This window comes from Sycon ciliatum, chromosome 12 (assembly GCF_964019385.1).
Source record: "Sycon ciliatum chromosome 12, ocSycCili1.1, whole genome shotgun sequence".
In the NCBI taxonomy this organism is placed as follows: domain Eukaryota; kingdom Metazoa; phylum Porifera; class Calcarea; order Leucosolenida; family Sycettidae; genus Sycon; species Sycon ciliatum.
Genome location: NC_088654.1, coordinates 14,587,431 through 14,604,330, shown reverse-complemented (window position 1 = coordinate 14,604,330; position 16,900 = coordinate 14,587,431). Strand labels below are relative to the sequence as shown.

At 48.6% G+C, this 16,900-nt stretch overlaps 2 protein-coding genes across 2 annotated transcripts; one reads left to right on the top strand and one right to left on the bottom strand.

The window, feature by feature from the left end:
- Window positions 1-10,059: 10,059 nt before the first annotated feature.
- LOC135828564 (uncharacterized) lies at window positions 10,060-11,725 on the bottom strand. The gene is made up of 3 exons (XM_065341000.1): window positions 11,336-11,725; window positions 10,781-11,071; window positions 10,060-10,633 (listed from the first exon to the last, which is right to left on the bottom strand). The coding sequence occupies exons 1-3, from the start codon at window positions 11,451-11,453 to the stop codon at window positions 10,068-10,070; spliced, it is 975 nt and encodes a 324-aa protein (XP_065197072.1). The 5' UTR covers window positions 11,454-11,725; the 3' UTR covers window positions 10,060-10,067.
- A 1,849-nt stretch (window positions 11,726-13,574) lies between these two features.
- LOC135828373 (beta-1,4-galactosyltransferase 4-like) lies at window positions 13,575-15,869 on the top strand. The gene has a single exon (XM_065340824.1). It carries the CDS (start codon window positions 13,920-13,922, stop codon window positions 15,183-15,185), a length of 1,266 nt encoding a protein of 421 aa, XP_065196896.1. The 5' UTR covers window positions 13,575-13,919; the 3' UTR covers window positions 15,186-15,869.
- The last annotated feature ends 1,031 nt before the right edge of the window (window positions 15,870-16,900 follow it).

Below are 16,900 nucleotides of genomic sequence, written 5' to 3'. Positions count from 1 at the left end.
GTTGAATTTGTGGCAGAAATTGCACTGAATTGCAGTCAAATGGTTGTGAATGAAACGAGATTTGTGGAAAATGACGCCACTTCCCGTGTTAGCCGCTGGTCGTATCATACAGCCCATATTCCATTGCAGGTGATGGGCGAACGTTCGTGTTGAGATCCGCTGAGTTTCCTCGTACTCGTGGAGTTGAATTTGTGGCAGAAATTGCACTGAATTGCAGTCAAATGGTTGTGAATGAAACGAGATTTGTGGAAAATGACGCCACTTCCCGTGTTAGCCGCTGGTCGTATCATACAGCCCATATTCCATTGCAGGTGATGGGCGAACGTTCGTGTTGAGATCCGCTGAGTTTCCTCGTACTCGTGGAGTTGAATTTGTGGCAGAAATTGCACTGAATTGCAGTCAAATGGTTGTGAATGAAACGAGATTTGTGGAAAATGACGCCACTTCCCGTGTTAGCCGCTGGTCGTATCATACAGCCCATATTCCATTGCAGGTGATGGGCGAACGTTCGTGTTGAGATCCGCTGAGTTTCCTCGTACTCGTGGAGTTGAATTTGTGGCAGAAATTGCACTGAATTGCAGTCAAATGGTTGTGAATGAAACGAGATTTGTGGAAAATGACGCCACTTCCCGTGTTAGCCGCTGGTCGTATCATACAGCCCATATTCCATTGCAGGTGATGGGCGAACGTTCGTGTTGAGATCCGCTGAGTTTCCTCGTACTCGTGGAGTTGAATTTGTGGCAGAAATTGCACTGAATTGCAGTCAAATGGTTGTGAATGAAACGAGATTTGTGGAAAATGACGCCACTTCCCGTGTTAGCCGCTGGTCGTATCATACAGCCCATATTCCATTGCAGGTGATGGGCGAACGTTCGTGTTGAGATCCGCTGAGTTTCCTCGTACTCGTGGAGTTGAATTTGTGGCAGAAATTGCACTGAATTGCAGTCAAATGGTTGTGAATGAAACGAGATTTGTGGAAAATGACGCCACTTCCCGTGTTAGCCGCTGGTCGTATCATACAGCCCATATTCCATTGCAGGTGATGGGCGAACGTTCGTGTTGAGATCCGCTGAGCTTCCTCGTACTCGTGGATTTATGAATTTGTGTCAGAAATTGCACTGAAATTGCAGTCGAGTGGACTTCTGTGCGTGTGTTGTGAGTGAATCGCAAAGGCTCCCTTCCTTCAGCATCGTCAAAACGCAACATAGAGCATTATTACGCACTCGTTCCATGATTCATGATATTGCCTGGATTCTTTTTAAAACAATCAATGTGTGTTCCCTATCTATCTACATTGTACATGGTTGCAGGTCGTTATTTATTATGTAGATCTTGTTAAAATTTTCTACACTTTTCTACTCGTATACTGAGTACGCGGTGACTTTAGCCGTTTAGGAAACGGAAGGCTCAGCCTCCAGGTTGGCCAGAAAGGTTCTCAGTGAATCTAACCGAAGTCTTGGCGAGTGTACAAAAGGTAAACCTATCATTTGTACTTCATAACGGAATTGTGCACAAAAATGCACACGCACGCGTGCGCGCACACACACACACAAACACTGTACAAACACACAGAAAAGTACAAGCACATGTGCACATACACACGCCTCCCCCCACACACACACTCAACTCCCCACCCCCTGTACCATGTGTACTGAGTCTGACAGACAGACACACAATCATGTTTATGCTTCCTTCGCCACCAGTTTCGGATAATGGTGTCAACAACGAGTTGTAAAATATTGGTATTTTAGGACTCCCTGCCCCGAAGACGAGCACAGCGCCGTGGATCGTGCAGATCCGGCCGCGCCGGCCTACCGTGCTTCACTTTCTGGCCGAGGCAAACATCGTCCGCGTGCGCGCATCCCGTGTCCTCTCCCGGGCTTTTACGACTCCCTGGTACAAACTAATGCATGCAGGGCCAGGGGTAGGGGGTAATGGAATGCGTATGAACTACAGCATGCAGGGGTAGGGGGTAATGGAATGTGTACGAACTACTGCATGCAGGGGTAGGGGGTAATGGAATGTGTACGAATTACTGCATGCAGGGCTAGGGGTAGGGGGTAATGGAGTGCGTATGAACTACAGCATGCAGGGGTAGGGGTAGGGGGTAGTGGAGTGCGTATGAATTACTGCATGCAAGGGTAGGGGTAGGGGGTAATGGAATGTGTACGAATTACTGCATGCAGGGCTAGGGGTAATGGAATCATGCCGGGGTCGGGATCCAAATATGGGTGTGCGTATAACAAAACAAAAGTCGCGTCCTCTGGATGGAACCAGATGTCATGGGCAACAGCATCTAAATGACTGGAGAGACAGCCGTTTTTCTTTGCTTTTTCTTCAAGCGATTGTTGTCGCTCTTTACTCCTTGTTCTTTCCTCTACAAAACTCCTGTAGTCGTCGAGTGCCTTCATGATGGCTGTGAAATTGGCTGCCCACAGTAAAACTCCGTGTTTGAGAGTGCTTTGAAGATGTTTCGCGTCCTGATGGATCAAAGTATGAGCGCTCCTTGTGGATTCGATTATATAGGTGAGTTGTTCAAGAAATCAGTGTCTTCTTTCTGTCTCTGCCCTCACGCTGGCACAATATCAGCCTCTATATCCATGACAGCTCGCACCTCCCGTAAACTGCATGACTTAGATATATGTTCGCCCTCCGTGGTGATTGAAGACCCATGGAAGAATATATCATGTTCAGAATGATGTCCTAAGAATATAAAATAAAATAATTCTAGGGAATTGTCATAGGGTATTTTTGGAAGGATGGAGACAGAGAGAGAGAGAGAGAGCACTGTTTGAAGTGTTTGTCTCACTGTAATTACTCCAGATTATTGAATGTTGTATGATCTACTCTATATTTTCCACAATGGTTTTTCCTGATTTGCGGGATCTCTTCTTTTGCTGTTTGCGTGTTTACAGGAAGTGGCTGTCTGGTGTAACTGCACCAGATCCTGGGGAAATTAAGTCAGATGCAGAGGCAGGGTCGTCCAGTGATGCAACACTGCCGTTCTGTGTGCAGCGTTACCGCTAGTACCCCAGACGAAAACACAAAAAAGACAAACACGTGAAAAGACTACAGTATTGACCGTTCTGCTAATAAATGCATGACTGCTCCGACAGTCGATAATCGAAACACAGAGCACCAGCATGATGTTTTCATATTGGGAACCACACAACAGCTCAATTCTCAAGCCCAAAAATTGATGAATACAAATACAGAGCGACGCAACAAGAGATCATCCGGCAACCAAACAAACCTGGGTCTAATGCACTGAATAGTTTTTTTTATATTTTTTTTTACTAAGGCCACAGCTTCCAATCATGACATGCAAAGCAGCGGTGCAGCATCGCAGGCATGAATCGTGGACGTGGTGACGGGGTCTGATGTGCTCCACCGACCTAGGGTCTCGGCTTCACTGCACAGCAAACGCGTCGAAAGAAAACGGGGGCTAATAATTATCGGGAGACGGGGGGGGGGAGAAGAAGAGAAGAAAGAGAGAGAGAGAGAGAGAGAGAGAGAGAAAGAGAGAGAGAGGGAGAGAGAGAGAGAGTGAGAGAGAGAGAGAGAGAGAGAGAGAGAGAGAGAGAGAGAGAGAGAGAGAGAGAGAGAGAGAGAGAGAGGGAGAGAGAGAGGGAGAGGGAGAGAGAGAGAGAGAGAGAGAGAGAGAGAGAGAGAGAGAGAGGGAGAGAGAAAAAAAGAGAGAGAGGGAGAGTGAGAGAGAGAGAGAGAGAGAGAGAGAGAGAGAGAGAGAGAGAGAGAGAGAGCGAGAGAGCTGGGAGATAGAAGAGCACAGTGCTCTTGGTGATGGGGACTGCGAAGGATAGCAGGTTCTGGGACATGTGCATGAGAATCAGAATATTGGTGATGATGGCAGCAGGGTTATAAGGTAAGCAGCTGAACATAAATAAGAACAGGGAAAGCGTTGGCGAGCAGATTCAAAGTGCATCAGTAGCAGAGAGCCAGTCCTGAGCAAGAAGGTGACGGTACACCTTTTTCTTAAAGCTTTGCATGTGGGGCTGGGCGGGTGGGTGGTGGAACAGGTCTGGTGGCAGGGCATTCCATGTTGCAACGGTGCAAGCAGGGAATCCTTGGAGACAGCTATTCCGGGTGTTGGCAGGCAGGCCAGTTGTCATCTGGTATGGATGGGAATCCTGCAGCTGGAGAGACTGACGGGTAGGTCTTGTCTCGGGGGCACGGTGAGTGGCTGGTTTAGGCAGCATCTGCTTCAGAGGGCTGGATGCATCTAGATAGCAGAGCTTGTAGGTATAGGCAAGTGCAGCTACCAGGCGACGGAGTGCCAGGCTAGGGAGCCAAGTACCTGCTCCGATGATGTGGAGGGCCCTTCGCTGGATCTGGTCCAGCTTCTTAAGATGGGACGAGGGTGAGCCCATCCACACTAAGGGGCAATACTCGAGTGTGGGTCGCACAAAGCCGTTGTAGACGCGTTGGCGGCTCTCGGCGTCCAGAATGGGAGACGCTCGCTTCAGGAAGCCAATCCGCTGGTTAGCACGGGAAGCTAGGGAGCGGAGGTGGAAGGAGTAGCTCAGGGTGTCGTCAAAGGTGACTCCCAGGAGTTTCAGCCGACTCTCTTCACTGACCGGTGTGCCGTCAAATGTTGCTCGAGCGAGCTCCCAGGGCTGGCGATGGTGGCCTATAGACATAGCCTGCGTCTTGGAGGGCTCAAATTTGATCCTCCACTTATGTCCCCAACGGGAAAACGCATCAATGCCCTGCTGGAGGAGCTCGGAGCCACAGTCAATGTCAGCTCTTGATGTGAGGCAGTGGAAGAGAGTGGTGTCGTCAGCGTAGGCTGCCAGCTCCATACCTGGTGGGAGGTGGTCCTCGCCATCATTGGTGAAGAGGATGAACAGGGTGGGACCAAGGATACTGCCCTGCGGCACGCCAGCTTTGGTCGGGTACGGACTGGAAAGTTCACCTCCAACTGCAACCCTCAAGTGACGATCAGTCAGGTAATCCCTCAGCCAAGCGAGAAGTGGACCAGTTACACCATAGCATTGTGCCTTGTGCAAAACGCCTACATGAGAGACGCGGTCGAATGCGCCAGCCACATCAACTGCAATGACTCGAACCACACCACCTCTGGCTGCTACGCGACTCCATTGGTAGTTGAGTAGCGTGAGTATGTCCTGGGTGCCGAGTTGGCCGCGGAAGCCATACTGACTTTTCGATAAGATGTTATGTGCCTCCAGGAACTGTCGGATCGAGTGGTTGATAATGGCCTCCATGACTTTCGACAGAATAGAGAGGAGGGAGATCGGGCGGTAGTTCTTAACATCAGACTTGGATTTTTTCTTGTGCACCGGCACAACCATTGCCGTCTTCCACATTGTAGGTTGCCGACCTTGGTGGAAGGCCTGCGAAAAGAGCCACGACACTGGTACAGCCAGCTCTTTGCTGCATTGCCGGAGTACACGCCCGGGGATGCCGTCTGGACCCGTGGCTTTGGCGGGGTGGAGTTGCCTCAGCTTCCGCTCAACCGTGCTTGGCCGAAAGTGGACATTGCGGAGTTGGGCTTGAGATTGGGGGCGGACTGGAGGGAGGCTGTTGGCTTGCAAGTCGTTGTCACCAAGACTGCACTTTGCGGAGAAATACTGCCCAAATGCTTCGGCCTTTTCGCTGCAGGTGGTGTGCTCAGTTCCGTTCGACGCACACAGAACAGGTATGTCTGCAGAGCGGTGTCCTTGCCCACCTGCTCGCTTGACGGTTGTCCACCATTGTCGGCTGGAAAGGGCACCTTCTCTTATCTTTCGGCGGATACCGGTAGTGTGCGCTTGCTTGGCTCTGTGCAGACAGTTTGTTGCTTCACCTGCTGCCATAGAGTAGGCCAGCCGCAGGTGTGCATTGTTGGGCGAAGATCGGTGACGTCGCCAGGCACGTTGCTTCCTGTCAACAGCCTCCTGGCACTCAGGTGACCACCAGGCTGGGTCTCCCTGGCGTAGCTTCAGGGTTTTGGATGGAATGAATATCTGCATGCCCTCTTTGATCTTCTGTGTAAGTTTCACACAAGAGACGTCAATGCTGTTGTCATCAGTCAACACCCAGTTTGTGGACCGAAAGAAAGCCCGTAGCCGAGGCCAGTCAGCATGCTGGTAGTGCCACACGGTTCGCTTACTGGGACGGTCACAGGAGGGGGCAACTTCAAAGTCAGTTACCACAACTGCGTGGTCAGATTTCCCTAGAGGTGGATGGAGAGTTGAGATGACGCTTCCAGGGATATCTGACATTATGAGGTCGAGGATATTATTGCCACGTGTTGGCTCGTGGACATGCTGATCGACCAAAGAGACACAGGGTTATAGCTGCACACTTGTGCATGTGCTCGCTCAGCCCAAGAACACACGATCATGATGATAGAAATCCGGGGGAAACACGCTAACACCGAAGTAAGCATCAACACGTAAATAGTGCAGCTCTGAAAAAATTACATTGACATGAACATTGGTGTGTCGAGTAGTATCAGGCTTGAATAATCATCCAACCAAGACCTCATCAGGTCCCAGACGCTGAGATCGCACGCCGAATGTGAAGTGCATCTAGCCTTGAACCTGTCGCACAAGGCACACATATATGGCAAAATGACATCCACTCTGATTATTTCCAGAGGCCAATCATGACAGAACACAGAAATGAAACCACGGGCTCAACCAAGTAAACGCAAAGGAAGTTAGTCAAAATAATCCATGCAGTGCTCTTTTAATTGCAGCGCTGATTGCAGTGTTGCATCATAGCCCGATACCCGCTGAGCACAGACACAACTCCATTTGTCAGGGGCAAGACATACTCTTTTGGAATAAAGTCATAAAGTACAGCGTTCCAATGACATTACGGACACCTCGTGCAAATGCATAGTCTGTTCATCTGGCCGACTCGGCCACGCATGAGAGTGTGTGCATGTACATGCGCGCGCGCACAACACACACACACACCATGTATTCGGTGCGTATGGTGTACCAGTTGTAGGACAATGAAGATGGAATAATTATCATGATGTTACATGTACATCTACAGTGTATGTTTGAGTGTAAAGTAAATTTTATTTTATTGCACATTTCTTCGACCGTGACAACTAATTACTTACTTCACATGTTCGCATTTCTCATAATCGATCCACCTGCACTCCGTGTCAGTCGAGGAAAAATTCTCCCAGATATACACTAGTCACCACAGCCATGTGATGACATTGGGATGGGCCCCAAGCACGATTGCACTCTCTAGTTACAATAAATTTGGCCAGATTATCTGTGAAGACAAAATGCAATGCATAGCGGCAATCGATGGATGAAGAGAGAGTTTGTAAATACCCATATCTTTCCACTTGTTCAGGAGCTTACCTTTTGGAGTTCACATCGTTTACACGATCTCTCATGCTGTCTTGCACCTTGGTTTTGTTGACCATGGATGCGCCATCCCAGAAAACATTCTACAGGAGCTACTAATGCAGAGCGTTTTTCACGCTCGATCTCGGCGATCTACCTTGTCACGCCAATAAAATCCTCCGTGACACTGGCTACAGTCACAAGAGACGTCTCAGTAAGGTAATGAGCACGACAACATCGTCGAGATCAAGGACAAAGAGAAAACAAAACACTCACTGAAAACAGCAAAGAAGAAACGAAGAAATGTACACGATTCCTATATGTTGCCACTGACAACTGGGTCGGTGGAGACGACGCTACTTTTGTTTGTCCCCAGTGGGATCGTTGTTATGCGTATCGAAGGAACTGTGACGTCATCACTTAACAGCCCCATACCGAGCAAGCACTAGGCTTTTCCGGATTATGCGTTTTTTCTTGGTCTAAAATGGAAATGGAAAGTGTTTTGAAAAACCCCTATAAATCAAATTTTTTTCTAAAGAAAATGCAAAAATTTACCCAAAAAGCACAAAAAATGCCACCGTTGCCATAGTAACAAAATTGCGACAGCTAGTCGCGTGACATTTGGCACCATGGTGATCATTCATGGTGATCTTGAAGTACCTATCGCTTGCAGGGAGTCGTAAAATACCGGTATTTTACGACTCCCTGGCCCAAAGTGGGTCAAAATGGACAAAATGCATTTTGACCCCCAAAATGCAAAAATATGCAAACACATAATCCGGAAAGGCCTAGCAAGCACCTTACGTAGAATCTTACGTAGCCTTAAGCCCGATTCACAATACAACTTTCTGCGACGCGACACGCGATTTGCGACAGTTGCGACAAGAAACTGCCTGTCGCGAGCTGTCGCAAGCTGTCGCAAGCTGTCGCAATGCACCTGTCGCAGAAGTTGAAGAAAGTTCAACTTTTGCGACATGCGACACGCGACATAAACAAATGGAGTACAGTTAACTAGTTTCGACCCTGGGTGCACGTGCAGTGCACGTGCATAGTACTACTTGTGCATGATGATGTCGCAAACATGAAGAATATTGTGAACCGTGTGTCGCTGTCGCAGCTCGTCGCATGTGTCGCAAGTCGCATGTCGCGTCGCAGAAAGTTGTATTGTGAATCGGCCTTAAAGCGGGATTCACAGAAGCTTTTTTGCGATGCGACACGCGATGCGACAGACGCGAAACCGGAAAACCCCAAATCGCAGCCATGTCGCACCCCACGCAACTGCCGCAACTGGGCCATCGCAGGCCATCGCAGAAGTTGAGCTTGGCTCAACTTTTGCGATGCGATGCGATGCGACAAGCGATTTGGTGTACGATTTTGACCTTTTCTACAGCAAAGTTGTACAAAGGTGCAAGAGTTGCCTATAAATTTTTACAAGTTGTGTCAAACCGCGCGAATATCATGGTGACGTACCCAAATCAGCAAAACTTTGTCGCATCGCTGACTTCTTCTGTGAATGGTATTTCGCGAGTTCGCATCGCACGCATCCATCGCAGATCGCGTCGCATCGCGTGTCGCATCGCAAAAAAAGCTTCTGTGAATCCCGCTTAAGTGAAATACCGAGCACCTTACGTAGAAACTTACGTAGCATAGCGATGTCGTTTTTTCTGCCATGTGAACACAATAATAGAAAAGCTGACAGGATAGCTTTTCTAAATGTAATGTTTCATAGCCCGGAAGTTCCGGAAATCAGCCAAGTTTGCTTGATTTTTTTTTTTTTACCGCGCGAAATCTGCCACTGCACGGGCAACAGAACATAATGAGACTCGTGAAAAAAGAAAAAGGCCCAACCGGGGAGTCGTAAAATACCGGGAGGCGACACGCCACACATTTCACGATCCGAGGATTGCCGCACTCGACCCGCGAAATTTGAAGCGTGATTGAAACGTCGTCGTCATCTTCTTTTTCTCAATTGTTTTTGCTATATGCTTCGAGGCTATTCTGGATCTCCAGAGCGAAAGCTGGTTGTTTCTGATACGTACCACGCATTACCTTAGGTTGAGCCGTGGCTTTTAATTTTTTTTTGGAAGTTCACTGCTTTGGAGACGACGGAATGTCAAGGTAAGTTATTCACGAAATGTACTCAAATTTGAATTGAGTCAATGCGAATGACACCCTGTTTTCGGAATAGTTCTCCACTAAACACACCATGCCCATGGCCCCTTCATGTTGTCCAAGTTCCATTCTAGGTTTGTGTGAAGTTTCGAGATGAAGTTCGACGATGTACTCACTTTTCCATGGAAGGGAAAAAAAGTAGCATATCAAACAGAATCCATGCAGTATTTGATGCCACTATCCTCATTCTTCTGCATTCAAAGTGTTTCACATCTATATGGCCCATGAACTGCAAACAATATTTGTCATTCTTAACTGTTCATAGCTGTTCATAACTGTTCTGAACACATTGCCTTCAGGAAACGTAAGGCCGAGTCGCCTCACCGACTGAGCAAAGTTCTCTGCGACGAAAGTCACACTATCGGCGAATGCACTCAAGGTGAATACCCGTCAATATCCTGTATACTGCTTGTACCGCTTATCACAGTAGCATACACACAAGCACACATACATACACACACACACACACACACACACACACACACACACACACACACACACACACACACACACACATGCATGCTCGTGCACACACAAGCGCAAAATTCACATATCACTGGTTCAGTTGTTTTTATCTGTGTCGTATTTTGTCTTATACAGAGCTTGCATTGCACTCACGGCGTGTTGCTTGTGTGTGTTGAGCATGCTGGGGAACTGGGAATGGGTTATTAAATTAAGCTGGTGAAACAAGGAGCATGCAGCAGGCACAAGTACAAACGTATGCTTCTGCTCTTCATGCTGTGTTGCAGCTATGGGTGCTGCATAGCCATGGTCACGGAGCGGTTGGTCATTTCTGGGCAACGCTTGATGCTCAGATGTTTGGAGAATGGCTCCAAAATTCTCCAAACAAGGCTGAAGGCTTGTCACGGCATCCTTGCCAAATAAAGGTATAAGCTGCAGCAAGTTGTCGTTGCGACACCTTGCTCCTTCCAGCTCACGCCGCACGGCCACCAAGCACCAACCACCATGGTACTTTTCAGCAAGGTGAGACAAATTGTCAATCACCGGTTCGGGGATGGCTTCAGCAGCTTTGGATGGTGCTATTGACGCTTTCCTGATAGCAGCGGCAGCCGTGGCATGCAGGTAGCTTATCAGATTCGCTAGCACTGCAGATGTAACTTCCAAATCTGAAGAAGAGAAAAGAAAAAGACAACATATAAGGACTGGTGGTTGCAGAGACTGTACTAGTATTCAAAAGCCAGTGTTTGCATACCTAGTCTGCATACCTAGTCAGAAGCCAATTTTTTTCCAACATGCATGCAAAACGCACTGACCTTCACAATTGATTTTCACTTCGGGAATAGCTGTTGCGATGACGGACAGCATTTGTTGCCATGCTTGCGAAATATCAGCACCCTTGCATGCCTTCAGCTGGCACACTTCCTGGCATAGCAGATTTGCAGTACCTGATGCCTTGTGTAACCGTGTCGTAATAACATGCAGGAATGACTCCGTCGCCTCAGTAACACTCGCCTGTCTCATTGTCAGCAGTTTGCAAATTCCATGGATCACTGCACCTTCCATAGGCCTGTACACCATGATGGCACTACCACTCTTACATCGATCTGCACATAGACAAAGTATGGTTTGAGGATGGAGGTTTACATCATCTACGGTGATGATACATACTAGGTACACACGTAAATTTTCAGGACTTCAATAAATATCCTGTCACAGTGAACAGACAATGCATCGTGGGCAGACTAGGATGAAAAGGATGGTGTCGACCACCTAATTTATCGGATCAGTTCGGGCACTTAGGTATGCTACAGATTATACATTCGTGTCCACAAGGAAGAGACAAAAACATGCAAACGAAAGAATCTCACCTGTAGCCCACAGCTGAACATCCCCACAACTCAGGTCACCAAGTGAATACGTGGCGTCATCTACATCTTCCACGGTGGACTCATCACTTTGGCAGTCATCTCTGTCAAGCTCCATCATCCTTTACTTCGAAGGCCAAGGCACAAAGTATTATTACTTAGAAAAACAAAACGAACTGCTGACACTGGATTCGTTGTGTGCAGGATAATTTTATTGAGTTTTCAAATTTTTTGGACCAAACAGCGAACGCGTCCTTTTGCATGACCTGCGCCGCTTTGACCTCATGGGAAGTCCCTCGCCATGCAGCGCGTGAGGTCTCAGCACTCGTGCCCGAGCTGAGGCAATCATCCGACGCGGTTGTGCATCTCGTGTCGCCTCCCGGTATTTTACGACTCCCTGGGCCCAACCCTGCCCTGCCAGTTTTTTGGACTTACGGGGGTCGCCATGGCAAATAATAATGGAAAAACCAAGATCAATCGTGCACGCAACACAAGTAAAAGAAGAAGAAAAATGGAACAGAGTTTGCTTGATTTTAGACGTCCAGTTTCAGGATTTCGGTGTTTTGTGTGACTGTGTACGCTGCGTACATCCACCGACAAGTAAAGTCACTCACCAGTGGGACCATTGTCATTAGGTTTAGGCCTGTTTTGGAACTCCACTTTAAATAAAGCCAAACAACAACAACAACAACAACAACAACCAGGCTATCCGTCTCAAAAAACCGAAATGAGGACAAACTCAGTGACCTGCATAGTCCATCAGCCAGTGGTGCCAAAGTGAGTCCCCTGTTGCACTTACAAATCGAACACCTGGAACTGACATCAATCGACAGCAAAAGCATCACTGAATCCGACCTGCCTACTTTCCCTTGCGAAACTCTTGCACTCCTTTTGCAGTGCGCCTTGGAAGTTCGACAAATTTCTTCTTCTTCATCAGCCATTACGAGGTTTTCCATCCGTTTTATCAGGACATCCAATGCGTCTTCAGTGAAAAACGTGGAGTTTTGTCCACGTTTGGTGTGGTTTTCCGTGGCGATCGACCTAAAATCGCGAAATAAATCGCCGTCGATTTGAGCAGAGGTGAGTTGGCTTGGAGCACGTACGAGATTCAAAAAATTCAAAAAATATGTGTACATGCGCACCGGGAAGAAGATGAAGATGCTCACCATTTTCAAATAACTAATTCAAAAAACTACATGACTATTGTAGTTACCGGTACTTGTTTGCAACTACAATGTCAATGGTATCAAGTAGATAATCAAGCGAGGTACAGAGGGATTGATGGCTGATCAAAGCCCAAGGGACCAGCCCGAGGGCTTTGATCAGTCATCAAGCCCGACTGTACCTCGCTTGAATATGCATCAGACGATCCCCAACAATTTTTTTGATTTTGAATTCAATCGCTTTATTCTTTTTTTTTTTTTTTTTTCCAGGAGCTGAGGCAAGGCGCCTACAACTTACAAGTTTTTTTTTTTTTTTTTTTTTACAGTCGATGCGCCAAGCCAGCTGAGTAAGAAAAAGAAAAAGGAAAAAAGGCCCAACCCTGCCCGGCCAGCTATTTGGACTTACGGGGGTCGCCATGGCAAATAATAAGTACTTCGAAGTAGTAAAAATGAGCTAGTAGGGACCTTTCGCATTTGCTACGAATCGAATGCGAAACGAAAGTTTGATTCGGCTCGTAATCGTTTCGTTGAAAACAGAATTCAGGTTTCGCAAGTCGTAATGCAAATGTGCATGGCAACTACGAATACGGCCGGTAGCTTGGCGTACGGGTGTGTTCGCGCACACGTGCATGGATCATGGAATCAAGGGAAAAAAATGTGTACCTGGCAAAACATGTGTACCTTGCAAAAAAATGTGTACCTGACGGATTCGGAGCGTGCCACGAATGAAGAGGCTTCCATTCGTGAAAACGAGCTCTCCGCGGCGACTCTGACGAATCCTCGAACCCAGGTGACGAATCAGCATTCGTTTCGTATCCGTACGCGTAGTGCGAAAGGTCCCTAGTGTCGCTTTATTCTTTGGGTGATCTCGAGTGTGGTAGATAGTACTTCGAAGTAGTACAACAGTTCCTGTAACTGTTCAACTTTTCTCCGTACCTATAGTACCTAGTACCTGTACCTTAACATGCTGTCAGAAATGACGTAGTGCACGAATTACGCGCGCTCCCACAGGAACCATCCCGAGTTGCACACTCTGGTTTTAGTAGTAGTACTAGTACAAGCAGTTTTGAGTTTTTTCGTTTGGCGGCGGAAACATTTTCTGCGCATACATTTTTTGATTGTTATTTTCTAGTACAAGGTCAAGGACGAGAAAAGCTCAGAATCAGATAACAATGGCATCTGGCCATCCGCTCACTGCTGAAGAAGCAGCGCCTCAGTTGGCGTTGAGGCACTCGACTTGGACATGGTGAGAACTAAGTAGTTGCGAGCTCTCTTGCCCAGTATACCATGTATACTAGTAGTGAAGAGTTTACGAGCTAGATTGGTGTGCACATGTGAAGTGCAGCCCCCGCGCTCGCTCTGATCTGCCCGACATGTGCCGTTGAGCCTGCTAAAAATGAAGTAACTCGCTGGTCGCGCAAAGCATGTCGTCTACTTGTCGCTGCTGCGTGCTAACAGTGGCCGTTGAGATCACCTCGGCCCAGTGCTTGAAGTTCCCAGGCTGTTGTAGCGGCAAGGGTTCGCAGCTCAACGCCCCGTCTTCCTGGAGAGACTCGCTGCTCTTCCTGGCGGCTGGATTCGTCTTAGCAGTGCTCTGGACGGGTCCTGGTATCTATTCTGGCCAGCCTCAGAACACGGACGTGCTCTGGTGGCCGTTCTTGGGCAGTCGTGGCCCAGGATGTCACCTGCTTGACCTCAACCAGTCGCGCATTGAACAGCACCTCCTGCTGATGACAGTCGGACAGCGATCGTCAGTCACACGCCGTACACTTGGCAGCTCGCTGGTGAAGAGTGGCGATCAAGCAGCTGCTGCTCCTGCTTCTGCAGGCACTGCGGGGAGCAGCGGTAACAAGACATCGAGCAGCAGCAGCAACAACAGCAACAACAGCACAGGCTCTAGTGGCGGCGGTAGGAGTGACAGTGACGGCACGAACGCCGTAACTGGAAAATCCCGCGTGGCCATCCTGGTTCCGTACCGGAATCGCGGCGAGCAGCTCGCCACGTTCATACCGGCCATCTATCGTTTCCTGTCGCGGCAGGACATCGAGTTTGAGATCTTCATCGTCAACCAGCTGGGCACGGCCAAGTTCAACCGGGGGGCGCTGCTCAACATCGGCTACGTGGAGGCGAATCGCGACCGGGCGCGAGATGAGCGGTTTGACTGCGTGGCGCTGCACGACATTGACCTCATACCCGTTCACGACGGCAACAGCTACGACTGCGGGCGTTGGCCACGCGTGAAGGCGTGGCAGCTGAGCACTGCGATCGACATCCACTACTGGCGACTGCCGGCCGGCGATGCGGACGGCGGCGTGAATCTGGTGCAGGCCGGCGCCTTCGAGGAGGCCAACGGCTTCAACAACCGCTTCTACGGCTGGGGCGGTGAGGACAACGACTTCAAGCGGCGCCTGCAGTCGGTCAGCGGTGGCTTTGAGAAGCGCAGTGCGGCCACGGGCCGGTACTGCGCCATACGCAAGGCTCACCGCAAGTCCAAGCAGGTGGCCGACGACCGCTTCGCGCTGCTGCGTAACTACCAGGCGTTGCTCGTGGAGGGCGTCGCCACGATCAAGTATCGACTGCTGCGTCGCGCCGACCTGCGCCTATACACGATGGTCGACGTGGAGCTGTGGCAGCACGAGGACGAGGAACGAACGGGGCGTGCCGACACGGAGACAAACGCGGGACGCTAGCCTGGTTTTGAATGTCACACTACATGCAGCGTACCTGTACATGTAGCCCGGGACTGAGATCATGCTTTCTCTGCGCTCTTCTTCTAGCAGGCAATGTTAGTCATGTATCGTTGACGATAAATTCTTAGTAGCCATGTGATGAGCACCGAAATCAGTGTGTGTTTTGTCACACTGTCTGCCCGGTTATAGCCCAGCATAGGTTGTGGAAGTTGCTTCTTGAAACTGAGTACGATTTGAGTCCAAGGAATATTATAGGTGATCTACTCTCCCATTATGACATTATACATCCCCAATTGATCCAGTCTTTATACCCAGAGTGCTGGCACTTTCCCTTGAATACCTACTTGAACGTGCATAACCAAAGCAAAGCTATAATAATTATCTTGTATCCGCTTTCAACTCCTGCCGTGCCTGGCAGTTTGCTCCCTGTGTATGCACGTGTGCGCGCGCCCGTGTGTGTGTGTGTAGGCAACTATCCTGGCCGTTTTATGCCGATGTACTCCTTGTGGTGTAGACCAGGTGTGCATTGGTGGTCGATTGACATGGCTTCGTCAGTTGTGTGGATTAGGCAGTTATCTGGCGCAAGTCTTGATCTGTCTCATTCAGATCTTGTTCGCTATCGTTGCTATAAGAGAAAATCTGTGGGTGCACATTCAGTGCATTTTCAGATTTGCGTGCTTCTCTTGCGACTGGCGTGTACATGGTGTGTGTGTGTTTGTGTGTGTGTGTGTGTGTGTGTGTGTGTGTGTGAGTGCTATCCGACCTTCCCGTATTTGCACGGAAAATCACTCCTTTGTCCGCACTACGGAATTTGAGCAAAAATGGTACGGAAACTTGATGGAGGAGTATCGATCAGCTACAGCTATGTATGCAGAAGCATGGCAAGCGAAAGCTGAGCTGTTTCTTGCAGGGCCACCTGATAACCAAGTCACGTGCACTCATACAGTCTTGAGCCGTATGGCAGTCGTGAGTCGTGACGTACGTGTTGTCTGCATGGTATGAGTGCATTTCTGCTGTTATGAACTTCGGCTATAAAACTTAAAAGAACTAATTCTCCTGCAGAACGCCATTCGTTATTACCAGGAGTCGACTGTGTGTCATTAATTTTAGAATACGAATTTATTTGAAACTCGGGTATTGAGCCAATAATATAATTAATGTGTGTTGTATGTTGAAGCTAGGTGTCAGGACGTCGAATGTCTCAGTACTCTGTCAGTTTCGTGCCTACTAAATGCAGTTGTTGCACTTTCTGACGGTATAAAGTATAGTACAGTCGTCCCTCTCTAATCCGGCACTTTATAATCCAGCACCCTCGATAAACCAGCACAATTTTCAGTAGCCAACATGTCCTCTTCATGCACATTGCAGCAGTAAATCAGATTTGCCAGCACCCTCCCTAATCCAGCAGGTTTTCGTGGCACAAATGGTGCCGGATTACAGAGGGACCACTGTAGTTACATTGGTGGAGAGTTACTCTTAATAACTCGTTTCCATTATCATAATGGAAAAAAACATAATTTCTGTCCTTTTTCCTGTCAACGGATTTTATTGCGCGCGGTTCGGAGTTACAGTGAAACCTGTCTAAGACGACTGCTTAAGGGACCTTCAAAACACGGTCTCTGTTACCAGGTGGTCTCCTTATCCAGGGTCATTTGACTGGAAAAAGCATCATTGGGTTCTGGTTGCAGTGGTCTTCTGGGACAGGTGGTCGCCTT

Bases quoted from the DNA above. Each gene is read 5' to 3' on its own strand.
- LOC135828564 (XM_065341000.1), bottom strand. From the start codon at position 11,453: ATGATGGAGCTTGACAGAGATGACTGCCAAAGTGATGAGTCCACCGTG. The intron at 11,072-11,335 runs GTGAGATTCTTT...GTCTATGTGCAG, and splicing joins TGTTCAGCTGTGGGCTACAG to ATCGATGTAAGAGTGGTAGT. The intron at 10,634-10,780 runs GTCAGTGCGTTT...TCTCTTCTTCAG, and splicing joins AGTGAAAATCAATTGTGAAG to ATTTGGAAGTTACATCTGCA.
- LOC135828373 (XM_065340824.1), top strand. From the start codon at position 13,920: ATGTCGTCTACTTGTCGCTGCTGCGTGCTAACAGTGGCCGTTGAGATC.